General features: G+C 40.5%; 2 protein-coding genes across 15 annotated transcripts in view; one reads left to right on the top strand and one right to left on the bottom strand.

The window, feature by feature from the left end:
• CCDC66 (coiled-coil domain containing 66) overlaps window positions 1–1,030 on the top strand; it is a 49,130-nt gene extending 48,100 nt beyond the window's left edge. For all 9 annotated transcript variants that reach the window (XM_069084357.1, XM_069084354.1, XM_069084355.1 and 6 more), the window contains one exon: window positions 714–1,030. In XM_069084357.1, the coding sequence (XP_068940458.1) occupies window positions 714–797 (84 nt within the window). In that variant the 3' untranslated portion in view covers window positions 798–1,030. The remainder of the gene's footprint in view (window positions 1–713) is intronic.
• An 821-nt stretch (window positions 1,031–1,851) lies between these two features.
• Window positions 1,852–23,653, bottom strand: part of TASOR (transcription activation suppressor) — an 82,062-nt gene continuing 60,260 nt past the window's right edge. For 4 of the 6 annotated variants that reach the window (XM_069084349.1, XM_069084347.1, XM_069084348.1 and 1 more), the window contains 7 exons: window positions 21,132–22,081; window positions 16,869–16,991; window positions 16,144–16,303; window positions 9,085–9,193; window positions 4,362–4,540; window positions 4,081–4,245; window positions 1,852–3,155 (listed from right to left, as the gene is read on the bottom strand). In XM_069084349.1, coding sequence (XP_068940450.1) covers window positions 2,614–3,155; window positions 4,081–4,245; window positions 4,362–4,540; window positions 9,085–9,193; window positions 16,144–16,303; window positions 16,869–16,991; window positions 21,132–22,081 — 2,228 coding nt within the window. In that variant the 3' untranslated portion in view covers window positions 1,852–2,613. Of the gene's footprint in view, window positions 3,440–4,080; window positions 4,246–4,361; window positions 4,541–9,084; window positions 9,194–16,143; window positions 16,304–16,868; window positions 16,992–21,131; window positions 22,082–23,653 lie in introns of all 6 variants that reach the window. The other 2 variants (XM_069084350.1, XM_069084351.1) reach the window with 1 other exon arrangement.

Here is a 23,653-nt window from a genome sequence, read left to right as displayed (position 1 = left end):
TTGTTCTTCATGGAAATTCTTTTGAGTAAAACTTATGTTTTTTTAAAAAAAAAAAAGTTTTAAAAAATATTTATCACAGGCTGCGTGTGAATCAGTAATGACGTGTGTAAAGGGGGTTATCAATTTTCATGGTTTGGTTTCTTCAGCCCTATACTGCTTTTAATGTTACTTGTATCATCACTTCAAAATAAAGCTACTCTGGAAACTACTCAGAAATGATCCGTTTCCTTAAACAATTTTACAAATAGTAATAGTTTCTCAGAGTTTGCTCTCTCACAGAATTGAAGATTTTATGTGATGTGACAAATGTATTTACTGAATGTGTGGCGCTTCTGGAGAGAGCCCAGCCCACATCTGGGGCTTTCTTTAGGCACCAAAAAGATAAGAGTTCCTTCCCTTCTTATTTAAGAACATGAGACACCACCCCCACTCCTCAGTTCACAAATGAGGTCTGATGATGACGGAGATAGGCCAGGCCATGTCTGAAAGTAGGTCCACAGCATATCCAAATCACCCCACTCTAGAAAAAAGCCAGCTTGCAAGTATGGTAGCACCGTCACAAAATCCAAATGAGAAATTTGTGAGAATGGTTGGTTTTTATTAAGAACAGCTACAGAGCTATACAGACCCAGCAAGAGTAATATTTAATGTAAAATCGCAAAAGTTGAGAAATGTTTTGTGATGCATGAGCTAACAGGCCAATTTAATTTCAGGGCCTTCTCCAGAAGCAGAAAGAGCTGGAAACTCATCTCATTCCTTTAGCTTCGAATCAAGAGGACTTTGATTCTCCATTCTAATGTACAGAAGTGAGAATACATCAAGCCAAACTATTTATATTGGATTATAGCTCTCATTACTGGCTTAACAACATTACATTCATTAAATTATAAAATAATGTATTGATTCAGCAGCCATGTTTCTATACTTGAAATTGTTCAGGTTACTTTATTGAAAAATGATCTATTAAAAACTTTGTAGAATGTAAATATATTTTTTCAAAGAATAAAATGGTAAATGTTTTTGTAAAAAATTCAGCAATTAGACCTCATTATTTATTACTTCAGTTCAACCAGTTATAAACAAGTTTTTTTTACAAAAGATAGATTCTATTTACACTTACCTTAATATGGTCTCAAGTTTTCGTGGCATTACAAAATACTTCACAACACTTCCTATTAAGCCATGCATTTTACATAGTTTAATGGTAATATGAAGGTGATAGCAGGTGGGGGGGAGGGGCGCAGAGAGGCGCACCTATGTGACAACACTAATAAATTATGATCTGTTTAATTACTGAAACAGCCCAATCTATATTCACAATATTCACAGATTTTCATTTATAGTTTAAAGAATTATGGCTTGTATTTTTTAGCCATAACTATGAACTACAGGGAGTAAATGACTAAAAAGCAAACAAGCAGCGCTTCTTCAAAAATCTGGCAGAATGTGTAACCTACTCTGATACCTTATGTTACAGAGACAGCTCTACCTCCTTGAAAACCATGCCCAAGAGCACCTAAAAACACAGGGCTTGGTCTGACTTTGTCATCCAAGGACCAACCTGGTCAACTGCAGGAAGATTATTTTCCAGAAAGGGAGAATTTTTTATTAAAGGGATTACTCGCATCAACAAAATCTCAGGTTGAAAATTTAACGACTGATTCTTGCCTCTATGACCTGGACAAAACCTTTATTCTATTACAAGAAACCTTCATTTTTAACTTTGGTGGGTTACAAAGGGACAGGAATATAAAGTATATAAAGTGTATCATGTATATAAAGTTCATGGTTGCCACATATGACCTCTACTAATACAAAACAGAAATCCACATTTCCATTTAAAAGGATTAATTGTAATGAATTTTAACTCGTTTTATTTTTCAAAATAGTAAAGTCTGAAAGGAAAGGGTCAATGGAAGATGAAATTTTTACTATGTATGCTATACTACACCAAAGAAAATTCAACTTCCTACCAAACTATAGCACTTTGTACAAAACTGTCCCAAAAAGCAAATACACCATAATACAACTAAAAACGAATCACAAATACTCTTAAATTGTTCCAAGATTTCAGGATTTTTCAACAAAAGCTAAAGACAAAACATTTTTAAATCAATCTGCATGGTTAGGTGAGCTCTAATTGCAGTATTTCACCTAACAGTATTAACTACTCTGGGCTTAACATTTATATGTAAAAATGCTGTACAAAAATTAGAACCAAATAAATACAATAACTGATAATATTTAGCAAAAAGTGGTTTGTATAGTCTGATATTACATTAGGAAAAAAAGGAAAGCCAACACTCATTCAACTTTACATTAAGAGACTTAAGTCAGAAGCCCAAGTACAGTTCAAATACAAATGTACAAACTTAAAAGTATCCACACACGAGATAATTCAAGTACAATAGGTGTTAAAAATATATATATATATATATATATTTATTTCAGTTTGCAGATGCTTCAATTGTTACAGGCCATCATGATTTAAATAAGACAAGAAAACATTTGAGAAAGGACAAACATTTTGTTCAGAGAATAAAATATAAATTGTTAATTCACTTTAAGAAGCCGGAAAAGTCCACAACAACCTATAAAAAAAAGTCATTGTATTTATTTCTGTTTTGAATATGGCCTAGAGGAATCATTTCCATCCCAACTAACTGGAGAGGAAGATTTATCTGTTTCCAAGCCTTGACTATAAGCAGACAGGAAATAATTTCCACCTTCTTGAGTCTGACTAGTTGAAAGAGTATATGGTGTTCCCAAAAAAGTCTGATGAGTGAGAACATTAAAATGACTGAACTGATGGGACATGCTCAACTGCCTACTACGGTAAACCTGAAGGTTGTCGAAGGGAGCCGATTCCACGGCCTTGCTCATGTCTTCCTCTGAGCCTGCCGCTGCAGCCCCAACGGGCTGCCCCTCTTCTGCACCAAGTTCACAAGTCTTATTTTCTAAAGAACTTCTCTGCCTGTCAGTAGACGGCTGCAACTGAGTTTGAGAAATTTCTTTTTGATCTGTTCCACGTGATCCTTTGGTCTCTATTTCCAATATTTCTGAATGAGAACTGCTGCATACTTCAATTTGTGAAGTTTCATCCCCTGAATCCAGAGACATATCCTCTTCGTCCTTTTCATCACTTTCTAAAAGAGCTACATTTAGAGAAAAAAAACAAAGTCCTACTCTATTGAAATACATAATTTGTTTTTAAAATTACACACTACTTACACAACATAATGCTTCAGAACTGCAAGTCCAAAATCCCTTAGAGCTTGGTCTTCCGCCACAAGTTCACTTACTCACCAACACTCACACACAACCTTTAGGTGTGAATGTCCAGATATTCCGATGCTAAAAGCTTCTGCGAAATGTGTTCACGTTTAATGTTGGGAAATCCCAACTCCCAGCTCCAAAGGGGTTAATGTCAAAACAGCATCTAAAGTTATACGGCAGTTCAGTATTTGACAAGACAATTACATGATAAAATTTGACATCTAAGATCACTTGATTACTGTCTAATTTAGCCAAGCTACCCAGAGTTTTACTAAACTGCATTCCTTTCCAAGAAAAAAACAATCTTTTTGGTTTACAATAGACCTTGAACCAATGAGATACTATCTCAAATAAACTACTGTAGATAAGCCAACTAAACTGAAGTTTTCCATGTAAAAGTTTTAAGGAAAAAATTTAGAATCCCAAAGATAAATATCAAGGTCCAGCCTCCTACTTTACATACAATCAAAGCAGCAGCCCACTGAGCACATAGACTAAGCTCTCTTCCTCTCCCCAGGCCAACACCAGCCAGTGGGTTGTCAGCCTCATGATGTCCTTAGAGAGCCCTTTGATCTGATTTTTACTACAAGGGCAAGGCAGGAAATAAACTCAATCACTAAGTGGAATTTCTCTTCACTATCACCACTTAGCTGCATAAACTTTGTGTTAAATTCTAGGTGATAAACTACTTGAAACTTCTCAAATATGTTTCAAAATATCCACTTTAACAATCTTAAGTAAAACAAGTAAAGTCATTACTCTTTTGATCTGCCTTAAATAATATGGAGTTCACTGAAAAATTACCTGATTGTCTTTCAAGACTTTCATTAGCACCGTGATGAAGAAGCTTTTCTTCTGTTACTGAATTGTGATAGCCCACAAGACTTTTAAAATTCTGCATGAAATCTTCAGCTGTTGCAACCACTATTCCATTATCTGTGTAACTGGAAAGCATTTTGACATTCTTTTCTAAACAGATTTTCAGAAAAACAAAGACAATTTAATGATTTGCATCTGAGCTAAAACACAAGCTCCATTCTCCAGATTTCCAGAATCATACAATAGCCGAAAAGCTTTCTTTTTACCTGTTAAAAAGACAACATGTCGTTGCTGTATATTCTGAGCCTGAAGTCTGATAAGACAATCCAATTCAGGAGCATTTCGAGTTTGAGAATCACAGTTGTGGTATGACAGAATTTCAACCAAATGTTTTTTTTGATAGACATTCAAAAGCGTCAACACATTTAGAGCTTTAGCATTCAATCTGTAAAATTAAAAGTTGTATATCTAGATCTGCTTTTCTACAACTCTGTACGAAAGTATTTACATCAGGTTGATTCAAAATGACATTTTCTCAAATAATCAAAGTGGCATAAATACCAAAACTGATTTTAAATGCTGTGTAGCTAGCTACATTTTATGTTCTTATTAAACTATACAAACTTAATTAGCTTTAAACTTAGAATTTAAATTTTAAAAATATTAGAACAATTAATTTCAAGAAAAACATCACTTTGATCTAAGAAGTATTTCTACATTTTATTTTGAGTTGAAAGTCAGCATGGCATAGCAAAATAAGAAGAAAAGATGGAGAGGGGAGGGGAAAGGAAAGGCAGGGCAGGGAAGGGAAGGGAAGGGAAGGGGAAGGAAGAGGAAAAAAAAGGCTCTGGGATAGAAAATTAGGAATTGATCCTCCCAATAATGAATTTTTTTCCATTTAGGGTTAGGACCAGAGACAATCTCAATTTCTTATCACCCACGTTCCCATTTATCATAGAAGAATTTTTTGACTAACCTACTTCAAAAGATTATGAGGTTGGGGGTGGCTAGGTGGCACAGTGAATAGAGCGCTGGCCCTGGAGTCAGGAGGACCTGAGTTCAAATGTGGCCTCAGACACTTAACACAAAAACTAGCCATGTGACCTTGGGCAAGTCACTTAACCCCAATTGCCCTCAAAAAAAGAAAAAAACTTATGAAGTTAAAAATGAGAACACAAGTTTTTCCTCCTTGGACCTAGAAATACATTTATAAGCCACTGTGCTGGACACTGGAGGCACAAGGACAAAACCAAAGCGGACACTTCTCATGACAGAATTGTTCTAGAGGGGACAGACGGATGGATAACAAGACAGTTAAGATACAAAGTCACTTCAAGAGTAAGGAAAGATTCACAGTAACAAGAGGAATAAGAAATGAAAACCTTGTGGCAAGTTGTCGAAACTGAACTGTACAGGCAGTCCAAGATCTTAAGATGTCGGGAGAGGGGGGGAGATGAAATTAAATCTGGATAGGTAAGCAGCAGAAATTCAGAGTACTAAGGAATCACTGACTTCTCATGACTTGCTTTTCTATTCACCTCAGCTGCACAGAAACGGTACACCCTCGATCTCCATCATCCACAAAGGTTTAATTAAGAATTCCAAAATCCCCTTTTCTAACCATGATCTATTGGCTTTCCACCCCTAGCTCTGCCTTCCCTTACACACCCCTACTCTTTATCTGCACTGTGGGCTGTGGGGAGCCAAGGGAGCCTGATCCAGGACTCAGGTAAGTATTTTGACAGCTAGCTCTAAAGGAAATCCTTCAGGTGTGGCTTTCAAAAGCTTGCTCCTGGAACCTTTAAGATATGCTGCATTTAAAAGGATGCTATTTGAGTTTTGAGATCAAAAGCTCTACCCTAAGGCTTACATCACCTTGATGCTAAATCCTTATTTGATTAGAGACATTTTGTTACATCCAGGATAGGACAGACTGTTCTAAGAGAGAAAAGATCACCAGAGCTGCAGATTCCTTTGTTTCATTGATCTATAAAACCTTGTTCACAGAATCAATCAATGGAGCCTGGTTCATGCCCACTCACATCTCTGACCACACAGTGCTGGACACTGTGGCAATGGCCCCTCAGTCTTCTCCAAGGCCATGGGGATCCCCTACAGTGGCCACTCTCTTCTTCCCATCTGGACTCCTTGGCAGACCCATCTGACTCTACACTGTCCTCTTCTCTTGAATCCCTAACCCCTTTATCATGTTTCTGATCATGCCTGCCAAGCCGCAGCCTGCCATCACTCCCGCCATCCACTTACTGCCTTGGCTCCTACACACATGCTACTGTACAGGCAGAGAACTACAAACTTAGGTTATACGACCGTGCACTGTGACCTAACCGCATCCCTCCCCAAACATCTCAGACCCCCCAGTCACCCACTCTCTTAGCTTCATTTTGCTTCAGACTCTACAGAAAACATTGGGCCCTTTGTAGTGAGCTCCTCCATTTCTGCTCCACCACCCAGGTGCCCCCTGGCCCCCCATGATGAAGCTGCCTCACTTCTGATCCAGGGCAGCTCCTTTACCTGTGTAAGCGATGCTCCAACAGATTGCCCCCGCCCTTTCCTTCCATTTTCTCCCTATCTTTTGGCTCACTCTCTACTGCCTGCAAACATGCTCATGTCTACCCCTTCCTAAACAGGTGCCTCTGCCTTCTCTCCTTTCACTCTCTTAAGGTCTTGTTAACTGCTCTCTCCCTGCACAGTGACTGACGATCTCTTAATGGCCAAATCCAATGGTCTTTTCTCACTCTCCGTTCTCCACGACTGCTCAGCACTCTAGGATACAGCTGGTCCCTTTCCCTTCTCTCCGATTTCTTCACCCCCCTCTCCCACGGTTCTCCTCCCACCTCTGTGGCCACACTGTCTTCGTCTCCTTTGCTGGATCAAGCTCTCTAACCAGAGGTGCCCTGCAGGGTTCTTTCCATGCTAGGCCCTCTTCTCTTCTCCCTCATGGTGATTACCATCATCTCAATGATGACTCTCAATATCCTTTTCCTGCCCCAATCTCCACTGACCTTCAATCTTGCCTCTCCAGCTTCCTTTCAGACATGTCACACTGGAAGTCCAGTAGACATTAAACTCAACACATCCAAAACTCAATTCAGTATCTTTCCTTCTACACCCTCCCCGCCATGGTGGACAGCTGCCTCTGACTGCCATCTCCAATATGGGGCCACGCCTCCTAATTTGACCTTTGCAGCCCTCCTGCAATGCAGCCCCTTCTCTCCCCAAACACTGGGAGGCTGCCAGCCCTCCCCCTGAAGTCCTGCCTTCATCAAGTCTCTCCCCACTCCAACCCATTCTCCAAGTCAGTCACTAAAAGGATTTTCCTAGAGAACAAATCTGATCCCCTACTCAATAACTACCAATGGCACACCCTATTACCTCCAAGATAAAATACAAAATGCTCCCTTTGGCCTTCCAAGGCCATCAGGAACCCCACCCACTCTTCCATCCAGTGACACTGGCCTCCTCCCTGTTCCATGCACAAGACTCTCCCTCTTGGGCTGCAGACTTTCTGACATCCCTCCTTCCTCCCTTCCCTGGCTCCTGCAAAATCCCAGCTAAATTCCCATTAGGCTCCCATGGGAAGCCTTGCCCAGCCCCTCTTCATTCAAGTGCCTTCCCTCTGCTGCTTATCTCCTCCTTAAAGAGCACAGAGTTTGTCTGTATATAGGTGTTTGCTTGCTGTGTCTGCCATTTAACTGTGAGCTCCATAAGGACAGAGATGTTATTTTGTCTTTTTTTTCTGTACCCACCATTTCCCAGAGTGCCCGCATAAAGCAGACACTTAATGTTTACCAACTGACCAGAGTGCCATGATCAGACCTGTGTGCTTGGAATACCACTTTGGCAGGTATATGGAAAGTAGATCAAAGACTAAAATCAGAGTTAAAAATTAAGAGGCTGTTGCAATAATGAAGGCAGGAGGTGAAAGGGGACTTAAGTGGGATACTGGTCCTCATGAAGGCAGAGAAGGAACTAAGGAAACTCATTTGAGAGATTGTGGAAGCAGAATCAAAATATTTGGCAACTGACTCAGCACTGCTGGAAGGTTGGGTACAAGGGGAGGGGGAGGTAGGGAAAAGGAATTGTCAGAGATGACTGAAGGTGATGATGTCTCTCTGCCCAACCCAGCCCAGCAATACAGCAGCTATTTTATATGGACTGAAGGAAAGGAGATAAGTAGAAATGCATTTTAAAATGCTCCACACATCTAAGGATGCCAGAAACTGAACTGCTGCTGCAATGAATGTTTCCATCTCAAGCTGCTTTCCCAGAGCTACTATTATATATTAATTACTATTAATACAGTATCAGCACAGAACAGCAGATCCAAAGGCTCAGGATCAGGCCTGCCCGGTCAGGTCCTAACAACACCTAATGCTGGCTGTGTAACCCTACGCAAGGCTACCATGCTGTTCTTCTAGACAAGAACATTTTAGACCGGACTCCACAGAACAAAACCCTTTAATAAAAGGAGTTGTTCAAAGGACTCAGTCAAAAGGCCGCAACCAAGGACCCAGAGGGGCCACATGAGGCCTAGAGGTGGAAAGTACCCCACCCCTGCTCTAGACCAAAGCAGAAGCAGAACTGCTCCTGCTGGCTCCAAGATAAATCACAACCAAGATGCTAAGGGAAGAATCCACTGAACAGCCCCATTTGGGTAGCCACAACCGCACACTTAACAACAAACAGATGAAGCATGCCGATTATCTGACACACTGAACTATTAACAAAGGCAATTTTGCCTTCATCAGAGCTTTAAAAATTATGAACAAAAAGAATTTTGCAAATGTCACCTCTCTTCCAAAGAGGCTATTTCCTTAGGACCAAAAGCAGTCCTGTGTTTCCAGAGAAAAAAGTGATCCCCCCACCCAACTCTGACTTTTTTTTTTCTTTTTTAAAGAGTAAAGGCAAAGCTTGAACACTGGCAATAAACCAACAGTCAAAACATTTTTTTTTTCCACACATACTTACCTGCCCACCTCTTTGAGCTTTTTCTGAATTTTACAATGGATTTTCCATTGCCATTTGCCATCTGGAGTATTTAGTTCTTCAAGAAATGCCAAGAAACGTTTCAGCTTCTCTGTTACAAATAATAAAAGTAAATTCAGTTCATTAGACACATTATAGAGAAACTAAGTATTTTAATGTCTTTTGCAAGCTTTCATTTCTTTCCCTCTGGATAGTTCTATCAAGAAGCACTTAATTCCAGGAATAGTATGAACCAGGCCCTGGATGAGGAAATACTGTGGCCAGAGCATCCTTAAGCAGGTGCTCCCAGCCCATCCAGCAACCGGACATTTATTTGTACCCAAGGCACCTTAGGGCGCAGAACAGGAGGCCTGGACTGAGGGGACACAGAAGAGGTAGGACTCCAACCTCAAGTGAAAGATTTAGGGAGAGACTGTTCCTCGATCTGGTGACACAATGATAGAAAGGGGAAGGGAATAAACAATTATAAACTACCTACTATGGGCCAGGCACTACACTAAACACCTTTTTTTCAAAAACTACCTCATTTGACCCTCACAACAGTGAAAGAGGCAAAGTGTCCCAATACATGGGGCTGATGACAATGAAAAGAGAAACACGCAGAAGGTACAGAATGATTACAATGGAAACGCAAAGAATAATCATTAAAATGATGAAAGTAAATGTTACAAAATTATAACAAGTCTTGCATCTCTCCAAAGGAAAACTGTAAGACATCCCCACTCCACCCTATTACAGAGTTGAGAGTTTCACAAATATATTACATTTCAGACATTTTTATCGTCTTTAAAAAGTGTTTGCTAATATGAAAAGGGTCAGGAGGAGGCTAAGTGGCGCAGTGAATAGAGCACTGGCCCTGGAGTCTGGGAGAACCTGAGTTCAAATCTGGCCTCAGACACTTGACAGACTTACTAGCCATGTGACTTTGGGCAAGTCACTTAACCCTGATAGCCCTCCAAAAGGCAAAAAAACAAAAAAGGGGGGAAAGGTCTCTATAAGGATGAAGGAGAAACACTAGGGAAAATTTTGGTATGTAAGGAAAAAGTTATTTTAAAATATTTTTTTAAATGCTCTAAAAACCACTAATTAAGAGAAATGCTAATTAAAACAAGAGTTTCGACCTCATAGCCATCAGAGTGGCAAAGCTGATAATAAAAGAAAATAACACAAGCCTGGAGAAGCGCTGTGGGGGAAGCTGCATATGTGGTCCAGTCACTTTGGAAAACAACTGTTTCTCAACACCCATTAAGTTACCAAACTGCGCACACCCTCTGCCCTAGCAATACTGCTGCTGGGTCTACACCCAAAGAGATCAAAGAAGGGGAAAGACTCCTCTGTTCAAAAATATTTGTACTGAGTCTTTTGCTGGAAATTGAGGAGATGCCCATTAACTGGGGATGGCTGCATGAGTCATGGTGTCTGGATTTTAAGAAATACAGTTATGCTTTAGAAATTATGAAGAAACTTGAGAAGTCTGATGCTAATTAAGTAAAGTGAGTAGAACCAGGATTACAACTTAGGCAATAATGCTGTAAAGACAATCAAGATTGTTAAGAAATCTGATCAACACAATGACCAATCACAACCGCAGAGGATTCATGATGAAGCGTATGACCCACCTCCAAGCGGAGAAATGACAGACTCGGGAACGCAGATTACAGCACGTCATTTTTATTTCTGAATAAGGCCAACGAGAGATTTTGTTCTGCTTGACTATGCATGTTGATAATGGGCTTTATTTTTCTAGACTGCTCAAAGAAGGAGAGGGGGGAGGGGAATGCAAACCTAAAATAAAATGCTATTTTTAAAAAGTTTTAATGAAAATGAAATGTGGCATAAACATAATCACCTCTTCACAGATACAGGATGGTACCACTTTTGAGTATGAACACCTTTATGCTTTAAGTGAGCAAAGACAAATTTTTATTTTAAAAATGCTAAAATTCAAGTATAAAAAAACAAAACAGTAAAAAAGGGCATTTTGGTCCCTGTGCATCAGTTCCAATAGGACTTTCTATGCTTCTCTATGTCCGTTTCTTATTGCAAAGAAAGCACCAGCTCATTCCTGTGTTTTATCCTTCCTCTAGTAAGTGCCTGCGGGCTTGGAGTTCTGTTTTCCTATCACAGTTGCCACTTTAAATATGCTTCTGTCTAGAGGTAACTGGATAACCAAATGGTTAGAGCACTGGCCCTAGTATCACACAGACTTGAGTTCAAATGTAGCCACAAACACTTACTAGCTGTGTGACCCTGAGCAAGTCACTTAACCTGTCTGCCTCAGTTCCTCTACTATAAAATGGAGATAATAACATCGACCTCTCTGGTTGTAGTAAGGACCTCCTTCCCCTCTTCAATAGTGGAATATCAGAATCAATTTGCATAATTCTAAATTGCTTTTCAAAATGGTAACTCTTAATAGACAATAAGCTTTGATTAAAACGTATCCTATGCACCAGGCACTGTGCTAGGGATACAAAGAGACAGCAGACTCCGCCCTCAAGGAGCTCTCAGGATGGCTCCCCCAGCCAGGTATCTGGTGCTCCTCTCTCCCACACCCTCCAATGCGGAATCTTCCCACCTTTTAGCCTTTTTTAAAAAATGATGTTGATTCTCCTGCTTAAGCATCACTATCAACTTAGCAATTAAGCAAATTAAATACTAACATCACAGATTACTCAATGATCTAAGTGTAAGGACAAGGAAATTTGAAGATCTTCCCTGTCCCTTAATGGGCCTCACTTGGAGCCCACTGGAGAAGCTTACTCAGGGGAGGCTTGTTGTTCAGGAAGGCCCACACCTTTTGTTACTCTGCAATCAGGCAGTGGATCACAGAGGTAATGATGTCCTCTGACCCTGAAGAGAGGTATATGTACTCTGAGGCGAGGTTTTTGCTTTGGGGCTCACTTATGGCAAGAGTGGTGTGATTTGACCAAATGAGAATCTGGGTAGCCACTGAACTCCTGGGGCTTTGGAAACTCAGATGTTAAAAAAAAAAAATTTTTTTTACAGGCACTGGGGCATAGAAATCCACCTTGCCCTACGAGAAAGTTACGGGGGGATGGAGGAGGATATGAGAAGAGAACAGACTGGGGGAAAAGGTATTCAGTAGGCTTGCTATTTTGGGATAGGGGAAAGATGGGGAGAAAAATCTCTAACTCAAAAGCTTGTGGAAATGAATGTTGAAAAAAAAAATAAGTAATTTGGAAAAAAATCATTTAAAAAACCTCAAAACTCAGATGTTGGTGCTTCTCTGTCTGGTATGGAGGTAACTATGTAGATATGTGATGGTCAGACAGCTAAAAACCCTGTCTGTTGTTCTGCTGAATTGTGTTATTTTCTCTGTATTTTTCTGTCTGTTTGTATCTTCTGTTTGCATTTTCTCTGAAGTTCAGGGTGCTGACTTTTCCCCCTGAACTAGGTAAATGATATATGTTTGACTAAACTAAGACTGTTAACGCCTTTTGAGTTGCTTTCCTTTGTGAATATTCACTAACAGAAATACAACTGCAAGGAAAACAAACCTGCTGCTAAGGGAGCAATCAAAAGCAAAGTAAAGCACATGAAGAGACGGGGTCCTTCAGACAACTGCAGGGGCCAAACAAACTGAGCCCTGATAAATGACAAGAGATTTCAAAAGTCCTGATTCCAAATAACCAAAGCAGAGGAAAAGGAGCAAAACAATTTCTCTAAGGAGAGAACAATGCAAAGAGCAAACTGATCAAAGCAACAACCAGCCACATCTCCAGGTCGCTCCGGAAGAAGCACTGTCCCCAGGCACTGAGAGTTAATGGGCTGAACTACACCAAGATGACCGTGGGCTCACCTTGCTGCATCACTGTTTCTTTCTCTCAGCTTCTAAAGGAGAGAGACGTGTACAAGGTAGCAACAATGATATAAGAAAAGAGAGGGGAAATGACTTAAAAAGTTGTAAAAGTTATAGCAGGAGCAGACAAGAAGAGGTTTCAAAATACCGCACCTAATTACTTACTGAGTACTTTTTTTTGGGGGGGGGGGGGGGCTATTGGGCAAGTGACTTGCCCAAGGTCGCACAGCTAGTTTTTGTGTTAAGTTTCTGAGGCCGGATTTGAATTCAGGTCCTTCTGACTCCAGGGCTGGTGCTCTATTCACTGTGCCACCTAGCTGCCCTAGTCATACTTCTTAAAAAGAAAACTGCACACCACACCAGAAAACTGTTCCGTTTCAGAGGATCCTTTTTGTGTTGTGTGGAAATGCTTTTTTTTGCTTTAATTTAGAATTAAAATTATTTTCAAGCAACTTACATTGCTAGCTTTTGACTCGGAGATGGGTTGCTGAGGCCATGCCCCAGGCAAATCAGCCACAAAAGAGAAAGGCCCTATAGTCTCCAAAAGCAGTCCTGCAGCACTGCCTGGAGGAACACAGAATGAGCGATAAAGAAGGCATCTATCAAGTGCGAATTAAGGGACAAGAAATGTACTGGACCATCAGGCACTGAGAAAATAAAATGCAGACGCTGAATACAAACGTGAACAAATGCCAAGTAGGAGTGGGCATGGCGTGTGGATAGTGCCTCCTAACGTGCAAACACTGTGCAAAGTGCTTACACCCCCTCCCAGAGTAGGCACTCCTATGATCCTAACTGTACAGGTGAAGAACCTGAGGCAGATGATGGTTCTGGATGTGTCCCTAGTCTGGGGAGGGTCGGGGTCACACCTCCACTTGGATCTTCCTGCTTCAAGCATGGAGTCATTTAGCCAACTGAACAACAGATACAATGTGCTGTGACATTCGAAGGACTAAACTTGGCCCCTGAAATGAAAATACCCCTCCTTTCAGTGAAAGGCCCAGGATCTGTGGGGGCAAGAACTCACACACAATGGCTCCAATGAGGTTCACTTTACTAAATGGCCTTTGGGGGGGGGGGGGGCGCATATCTCTGTTCTTGCTGGTTATAAGGAATGGCTCCCTGGGAAGTACAGGGAGGAGGGATGTTGGGAAATACAGGACATGTGAAAAATAAAAGCATTTCTGAAGAGGACCGATACCATCAAGGGTTGAAAATGAACCAAGACTGCTAAGAAGGGTCTGCAAAAGTTAGCAGGAAGGAGGAGAAGATATCTCATAAGATGACTGGCCCTCATGCCTGTCTGCTACAGAAGTGTTCCTCTATTGCTCCCACTGCCACCACATGAGGCAAGAGAGCCCACCATTCCAGAAAGGGCGCAGAGCGAGGCGGGAAATGGAGCTGCTCAGATGTCCAGGCCATAGCTGGGCATGGGCCATAGCAGGAGTCAAGAAAGCACGTACCAAAAATCAGGATGACAAGCAGATCTCACTTCCAAGCAAGGCTGAGGGTAAGAGCTGTGGTTCTGCTATTGTTTTCTGCCTGTCTCAAATAGCACTGATGAACTTACGAACCAGGGAGGAAACACAGAAGGGTGGCCACAAGGAACTGGAGCTGAGAAGCCTCAGACAATGACCAAAGTCGCCATATTCAGAAGGGGCATCATGAGCCAGTAAGAAGGGCGGGAAAATGCTGGGTAGGGACCCCCTCACCTCAGGGACACTGAGGCAGCTCCAAGACATTAACCAAAGCCCCCTGAACCTTGCGGGACATCCAAACACTAACCACCTGCAAAGTTGCACTGATGGTTACATAAGTCAAAAAAGCCGTCCCAAGGTAGCAGTACTAAGGTAGATTTCTCACACTGTCTACCTACAGTTGCCAGCAGCATGTGCAGCCATCCAAAATATATAAGGATGGAACTGGGACGTCTGGGTCTTGCTTAGAAATATCAGAATGACAAGTTTCTGGTCAGAGATGAAGTTCACCTAACAACATACCTGCCCCTGAGGAGTGGAGGAAGAACCAGCCGCTTAGCCCTGACAAGGCAGGCAGAAAGGAAGGACAGCACAGAAAGAAGGGGGGGAGGAATAGTAATTCGAGGGATACAGGCTCCAAGCAGAAAGTCAGCAATAAATAAAATCCATGGTTTAAGGTTCTCTATTAGACAAATGCCTAAAACACAGGTAAACAGTGATATACATCACTGACACAGGGCAGTGTAACACAAATCAATTCCATCTTAAAGGCTACATATTAGTTAGAAAGTTAAATAAACACATGAAAAAGGAGGTAACATTAAGAATATGTATTTCTCTAAGTATATTGAGGAAGTATTCTAGAAAGCACTGAGGTGACAAGATGTGATCTTGTGGACACATAGATTATCCAAAAAAATCTTCCCAAATGAGGGTAGTATTCTAGCAGGTAGCATGCAGGAAGCTGGGCTTTCAAAAGGCTCTATCTAACAGAAGAACCTAAGTTCCAGCAGGTTTTCATCAAAGATTCTGAATATGAGCCCAATAACAGACTCTGTATCTGTAATTAGGATTACCAACCTACCTAAATTTATGGAGTCTCAGGATCAAGGCAGTTATAGTTTACCAAGTCATAAAGAACTTATAATAGCTAATAATAATCATTAGCAATTGCTATATATTATTTCCATTTTACAGATGAAAAATGGAGGCAGAGAATAAGTGACTTGCCCAGGATGTCTGAGGCTACACCAGAATTCAAGTCTTCCCATCTCCCAGTCGTCCTCTATCCATGGTACCACCGAGCCACAAGCTACATCAGTACAGGAAATGCCTCTGCGGTTTATGGGAATATGCACTGGGTAAGCTATGAACTAGTTATCACCAACTTATCCATCCCACACCATCGGGGTGAACAATAAATGTTATCAAAAGGACAAAAATGAGAATGATTAAGTCAACGGAGTTGGGTACTACACTACAACAGTTACAGAATAATGAGAAAAAGCTGAAAAGCAAAAAAACTTAAGGAAGACTTGAAAATGAATAAAAAGGTGGGAAGTGTTTTAAGAAATAGAAGTCTTGGGGCGGCCAGGTGGTGCAGTAAGAGCGTCAGACCTGGGATCGGTTCCAGCCTCAGATACTCGGCACCCACACAAAAATAACTAGCCATGTAACCTTGAGCAAGTTACTTAACCCTGATTGCTTTAAAAAAAAAAAAAAAAGAAATAAAAGTCTTACCAACTGTGACAGCTTCTGGATTTAGAACAGATTCATCTGACACAATAAAACCTCCAGAAACAAATAATTCATTGTATGTGTGGTTTTTCACATCATCTAAGCTATCAACTCCAGCAAAACTAACACAGGAGAGTCTCTTCAAAGTCACTAAGCCAGGTACCTGTTTAAAAAAAAAAAGAAAATAAGACACAAGAGTAATTCAGTCAGCGAAAGCCCAAGTGGGAAGGGACCACATTAAAATCTACAAGATTCACTTTTACACAAAAGTGAAGTTTTTGTGGAACTCCTGACCATCACTTAAGTCAAACACTTACAATCTGACTATATGTACATTTATCTATCTCTATAGATAGACACACAGTAGGCAGGAGGGCAGACAAGGCATGTATGCATGTGATCAAGCTGGACTGGAGGGATTTCAAAAAATTCTTAAGCTGATTCTACCCTTTGAGTCACCCACAATGTAGTCAGACAGAAAAGTAACAGCACTGAACTATGCAGTGCTGACCAAAGACCTCAGAGAGGAAGTGAGGCCTGAGCAGAACAGAGCAAAGCAGAAAAGAGGGCGTTTGAGACCTCAGGAGGAAAGAGGACCGATCCCACAAAACACTGCTAATGAAAAACCTAAAAACCTGAATGTGTTTCATGGACTAACATCCAAAGTGCACACACAGAAACTGGTAATGAGTTATTCTTTAAAAAGTACCACTACCTGACAGACCCACCTTGTGAATGAAACTTGCAATATCTTCATTCTGAATGATGATCAGTAGTTTATCTAATGTTGATCTTCTTTCCAAAAACTGCTCTGGATGACATTCAGTATTGCCTAATTTGATAAGGTATTCCTGTTCAAGAAAAAAACAGTCTGAAAAAAGCACAAATATGCAAGAAAAAAATTGGACACGAACTGCTAAGTAAACACTAAAATCATGAAACAGTACATCAACTTGGCTATGAAATGTACAGTAAAACATCTGGGTCCACAACTTGACTTGACAGACAAGGAAATTAAAGCCAGGAGAGGCTCCCAAACAGCTAGTTCATGGCCAGGGGAGGACTAAACCTCATTTTCCTCACTTGGAGTCCATCTTCTTCTTCTTCTTCTTCTTTTTTTTTTTTAAAGCAATCGGCGTTAAGGAACTTGCCCAAGGTTACACGGCTGGGTGTTTCTGGGTGGGTGCTAAATATCTGAGCGGGGATTCAATCCCCAGGTCTCCCGACTCTGGGGCCGGCGCTTTCACTGAGCCACCTGGCCACCCCTAAGCAATTGGGGTTAAGTAACTTGCTCAAGGTTACAGGGCCAGGTGTTTCTGGGTGGGTGCTAAGTATCTGAGCCCGGATTCGATCCCAGGTCTCCCGACTCTGGGGCCAGCACTCTCACTCACTGCGCCACCTGGCCGCCCCGTCCACTCTTAAGGAGTCACCTGAAACTCTCAAACTCACAAAGTCCTTGTGACAAGAAGACCCCTCACATTATCTGTCTCCAGAAGGAGATTCTAACGCCCCTGAGGGCAGTTTCGGGCCCACAGAAGCACCTCTTCACCAGACGTCTTTACAACTTTTGTGCAATGGTGGCTTCAGAACAAAGCTCATTTACGAGAACTGGCCTTGAAGCTATAACCATCGCGCCCCAGAAGACAAAGTGAGGAGAACTGGGCCACAGCTGCAAAGCCAATTTAGGAGGGATACATGAAAACTCTAACAATGTGAGTGGGTCTGGGGATGTGCCCATTCACTGGAGATGTTCAAATAAAGGCTACGGACTGGATTGTAATTGAAGCTCTCTCGATCTTGAGGCGGGACTAGTTAAGCCATCTCAGAAATTATGATTCTATTACAACAATCTTAGTCTAATGACTAATTTGAAGATTCGATCTAGATCTACCAGTTGGAGATTCATATTACTGAGAGGACTATACCTTTTCTGACAATTTTGCAACAGCCCTTGGCTAAAATAATTAAAAGATTTTAATGTAATCTTTCATTTTCATATCATTTCTGGAAATAGAAAACATGTCCACTTTTCCAGTTATATAAATTGTTAATTACAAAAACATTTAATTATTTGTCCCATAAAAGAACTAAAACGCACCATGAGGAAGAGACTAATTTCTGATCCTAGTGCATAAAATTCATTAGGCTATACTAGAACAAGAAGCAGGCAACCTATTTTGCTGTTTCTTGGGAATGCTAGAAATTAAAGCCCTATCTCCATGCCTTTCCAACACCACATGCCATGGATCCATCAATTACATTCACCTCAAAAGGGCATCAGTAACTATAGAAGTGCTAACAAGACTGTCACACTTCTCAGTCCTCTTGACTGGCAGACAAGTGGTGGAAAGCAGGAGGAGGAAGGATGTTCCAAGGACCACCACAGAAGCATTCCTGCAGAAACCATAGCTAGAGGTCAACTGGAAGCATGTGGCAGAGTGGAAGAATCACAAGTCCTGGTTCTGCCACTCACTAACCCAGTGACTCTGAGAAAGTCAACTCAAGCTCTGTACTATGGTCTAAAGTATCAAATGAAATCAAGTATGTATAGAGCTCTATAACCATAAAACACTACAGAATGACAGAAAATGAAAATGATTAATATTAGAGAAAATGTGGAAAAGTTACAACAATGACGCATTGTTGGTAGAGTTGCGAACTGATCCAAACATGGAGAACAATTTGGAACTAGGCCCAAAGGGCTATAAAACTGTGCGTACCCTTTGACCCAGCAATACCTCTACTAGCTCTGTATCCCCAAAAGATCATAGCAGCTCTTTTTGTGGTGGCAAAGAATTGGAAATTGAGGGATGCTGAATGGCTGAACAAGTTGTGGTCTATGTATGTAATGGAATACTACTGTGCAATAAAAAATGAGGAGGTGGCAGATTTTTTTCTTAAACCTGGAAAGACTTACATGAACTGATGCTGAGTGAAGTGAGCAGACCCAGAACACTGTACACAGTAACTGCAGCACTGTGCGATGATCAACTATGACAGACTTAGCTCTTCTCAGCAACACAATGATCCAAAACAATTCCAAAAGACTCATGTGGAAAATGCCATCCACACCCAGAAGAACAATGGAGTCTGAATGCAAATCGAAGCAAACTATTTTCACTTTTTTTCTTTCTTGTGGTTTTTCCCTTTTGTTCTGACCCTTCTTTTGACAACATGACTAATGTGGAAATATGATTAATATGACTGTACATGTATAACCAAATCAGACTGCTTGCTAAGGCAAGAGGGAGGGGAAGGAGGCAGAAAAATTTGGAACTCAAGATCTTATAAAAGTGAAAGGTGAAAACTAAACAATATACACAAGCCACTGTTTTTAAGTATTATGGAGGTAATGCCTTAACTGCTTAGAAGATTGGAGTCCTCAAGTAAAATATCACATTCTAGGTAACAGTGGATAAACTAAAAAAATATAAATGGTCCACTATTCTCCTTAGAAAATAAAATACTAAATACAGTTTAGTATTTGACAATATTGACAATTAGTGATGTTTAATAGTGTCATAAAGTCATCATAAGCACCAGTAATGGTTTATATAGCATCATAGATGTTTAAAAGCAAATGATTTGGGTCACTTTAGCCTAGCACCATACTCCAGAATAATTGGGGAGTTTCCTTTTTGAGGGATAAATCCTTGAAAGGAGTGTCCCCACACCCCTCAAGTTTCGTTAATTTCCCCTGAAACCCAAGTTCTAGAAATCATTCCAATTAATTCTAATTTTGCAAAAACTGAATGCACAACTCTTGATAAATGTACTCAATATGGGAAGGTTATCTACAATAGGAAAATCATTCTTCTAGAGAACATATGTTCAATGACTATCTGACCCTGTCACTTCTTTGATGTTGAGAACTCCCTACAATGAAGATCAACATAGGATAAGGGACCTGCTCAAAATCACAGAGGTCGGAGGTATTAGCAGCAGAACAGAAACTTGGGTCCTTCTGACTTTAAGGCCATTCAATGCTGCCTTTCAACCTAATAAATCGTATTAGTTTCAGTAAATTAAGAGGTTGGGAAGCAATTTTAATTTTCTTCATTAAATGAATCCCCCAAGCTCAAAGAGTAAAATGAAATCAGTTTATCTCCTGCAGAAATTAAGCATAAAAATTATTAAAAACCAATTTATGTGAGAGATATGGTCAATACTCAACATTCACAGCAGTAACCTTGCCTTTCACAGAACCTGTGGGAAGTGGGGGATTGGGTTTCTTGCAACCACTAAGAACTAGAAGTCTTTCAGTAGAGACTGCTGAAAACACACTTTTCTGCATACAAGTCTTTATAACAAAAAAAAAAACATTAATTCTATTAATTCCTAACTATTCCTAACATGATAACTATGAAATAACCCACAAAACGTAAGAGAAAAGAAAAGCAACATCGGGAAGGCCAGGGATAGTGATGTCAGAAGAATGGGAAAGGAGGAACCCAATGCCTTTAAAGTCCCTCTGATCTCCACGGCCCAACTGTTCCCTGATGAAAAGCTCAGGAGCCAGGGAGCGGGGGGGGGGGCAGGACATTTGCTCGGCCCAGCATCATTCATTTTTTTCTCTGCTGTGCACAGCTGGGAATGTGAATGGCTGTAGATACAAAAGTGAAAAGGAAGCTACTAATCAAATCATGTGAATGCTGTTAAAAAGTTAAATGTACAAATGTTAAAGAGTGTAGTATCTCATATACTAAAAAAAAAATTTCACTCAAATGAAACTAAGTCCGCTGTGGATTTATTTTTAAAGGTTTTTAATCTCTCTGTAGAGGAAAAAACCTAGGGAAAGCTTTAAAATAGATTTACAAGAGTTTATAAAACTGAGAAAAAACAGGATTACTTGTAGCAAGAAAGCAGAAGTGGTATTAGTATAGAGCAAAGGAAGAATCTGACTCTAAGCCACTTTGATTTCAATTCTTTACCCAAACCAAACTCATGTTTGTTAACGCTGTTATCTTTGTATTTCCCTCAAGCGTACTTACCTTTATTTCTTTGCAAAGCATACTTTCTTCTTCTTCATGAATATAAAATTTCACAGTATTTTTCTGGACATCTTTCATAATTTTTACCAAGCTGTTAAACACTTCTGGCTCTAACTGGCTTATAAAATTTGACAAAGATGGCTGGGTAGAAATGTTGATGTCACTGGATATTGTGGAGTTCTCCACCGACTCCAGGGTGCTCTCACTAGAAGCAGCTTGATCAGGCGTCCGTATAAGTTCTGGGGCCTGGTGGCCCTGGTCCAGCTCTACTTCAGCCAAACCCAAGGTGGTGGAAGAAGGCTGCTCATGAGAGTCAGTCTCTTTCTGCACAGAATGTTGATGGGATTCTGGTCCTCGTTCAGTGCTGAAATCACTTGATGAAACTTGTATAACCTGGCTTGTTGGAAAATTCAACCCTATCTTTGCACAGCTATCATCTGGACTAAGAATGATTGTAGGTGTATGCTGGCCACAGGATAATGTTTTGGTGATGAGAATATTCAATTTTTCATGTAAGCCATTTACAAACTCCTGGACACTAACTTCAGAGGTTTCAGAACCTACGTATGCAGAAAGTCTAGTCATTTTCTCTTGTGCTGGGAAGGAAGGTGTAGAAATTCTACTGACATATGAGATGTTTTTTTGTTTCAAAATCTCTTCTATTTTCCTTGAAAAAAAATTATATTCCTCTAACAATGTACTTTCTGTGGCTGCACTCAGTGCATGTGTAGCTGCCAAAGGATTCTCTGCTGCTAACAAACACTGCTCTTCCACTCTCATCCCCTGACTTGCTAATGCTCCATCTTCTGGTGGTCCCTTTACTGTGTCTGAAAATGGAGAGTACTGAAACTGGTCATCGGAGCTCCTCTGTTTGCTTATTACCCGGGGATCACTAGGGAAGGCATCCTCTAGAGGCAGACACGCCAGCGGTCCTTCTGGGGATTTCATACCTACACAGGAAAAATTGATTATTATAAGAACAAATCAAAAAGATGAACATAAAGATGGTTTTTAACAAACTCACTGTAAGGAACATGGTAAGCTGTCAAGTTCTCTTTGCCCTATAATAAAAACTCCCAGTGCCAAAGGCTACAGTAGCAGTTTAAGTCAAATAATCATTTGTCCCTAAACTGGACAAATTTTCCATGCTAGTTCACGTATAAAGCTAAGTAATCTTCCTTCTAATTTTAGTCACAGAAGGAGATATTTAGAAAAGATATGCCAAGTATGACTCTCAGTCACATCCTATGTGTCCTACAGGTGGTGAACTCCAAATTCTAGTGGTCAAAAAACAGCAACTTTGAGCAACTGGGGGAAATGGGATTTTGCTGCTTTCATTCATGGGAGAGAACATGCAAGCTCGGCATCAACAGAAAGGAGGGTTACCCATTTCCCTGAGCAATTTTGGTGCAGATAAGCTGTTCTCTGAGCAGGTTTGTTCAATTCCTTCAGTGTTTGCCAAGTCATGACAATTATGACTCTGTCAGTGATACTTAAGAACTGAGACAACCACGAGGTTAATGTAATAAAATGGCCACTTGGGTACGACTGTGTGTTACACACTCCCAAAAAACTGAGCTAGAAGAACCTCTAAAAGATGAAGCAGCCACCTTTTAAAAATGTTTTGAGATGTTCCCAGTGGAGAAAGGATTTCCTCAAATGAAATTCTACATGGTATATATACATCCACATTTCACAGTATGTAAAAATGTTTTCTCCATTAGAAAATGCTGCCTCTTACATGATTCAAGTACAAACCTGTTAGGAAGGTTTTAAAAAGTAGTACATTCACTCTGAAAGCAATAAACTTAATATTCTTTTCCAAAATTGTAGATTTGGGGGATTTCTTTATCTTATGAACACTGTTTTCTCTCAGTAGAATGTCTGCTTCTTGAGGCCAGGAGTTGTCCCTTTAAAACACTCCTTGCCCACCAGGCTGCACTATACCTTAGGGCTTTTTTTGACATCATCATTAGAAACACTTCACCATCCTGCAGGATCCAATGAGCTCTGTTATCACACTTCCTTCACTATCTTTTCCTCCTCTGATTGGAGGGAAGAGTCATGAACCCCGAAAAGCTGCATTTAAGGAGGGAGCTCAGGTCAGACATCACCTTTCCCACCAGGTTATCTGCCCCACCCCCACTGGCTCTTCAGCTCATGGCTCTTCTTGATGGCAGGGAATGTCTTTCGTTATCCTTCCTATCTGTATTCCAAGCACTTAGAACAATGCCTAGCACAGAGCAGCCTCTTAATAAGTATTTACTGACTGACTGAATTGATTGAGCTTTATTTTCAGGAGGAAAATATTACTCCATGACTACTTCATATAGTTTTCAGTAACTGCAATTCTCTTAATTAGTAGCAGATGTTACTAATAGATGTTCACCTATGAAACAGAAGATCCTTCAACTCAAAGTCCTCAGCTTCATCTAATTCTTCCAAAATATTTTAACCATATAGTTAACATCCTCTTCCAATTAGCACTTACCTATTGTATACCTATAATTGTAATATGCCTT

The sequence above is a fragment of the Petaurus breviceps genome, unplaced genomic scaffold (genome assembly GCF_028583685.1).
Source record: "Petaurus breviceps papuanus isolate PSGF00001 unplaced genomic scaffold, PetGlider_PUasm1.0 174, whole genome shotgun sequence".
Taxonomy (NCBI): Eukaryota; Metazoa; Chordata; class Mammalia; order Diprotodontia; family Petauridae; genus Petaurus; species Petaurus breviceps.
This window is presented reverse-complemented; position numbering and strand designations above follow the sequence as displayed.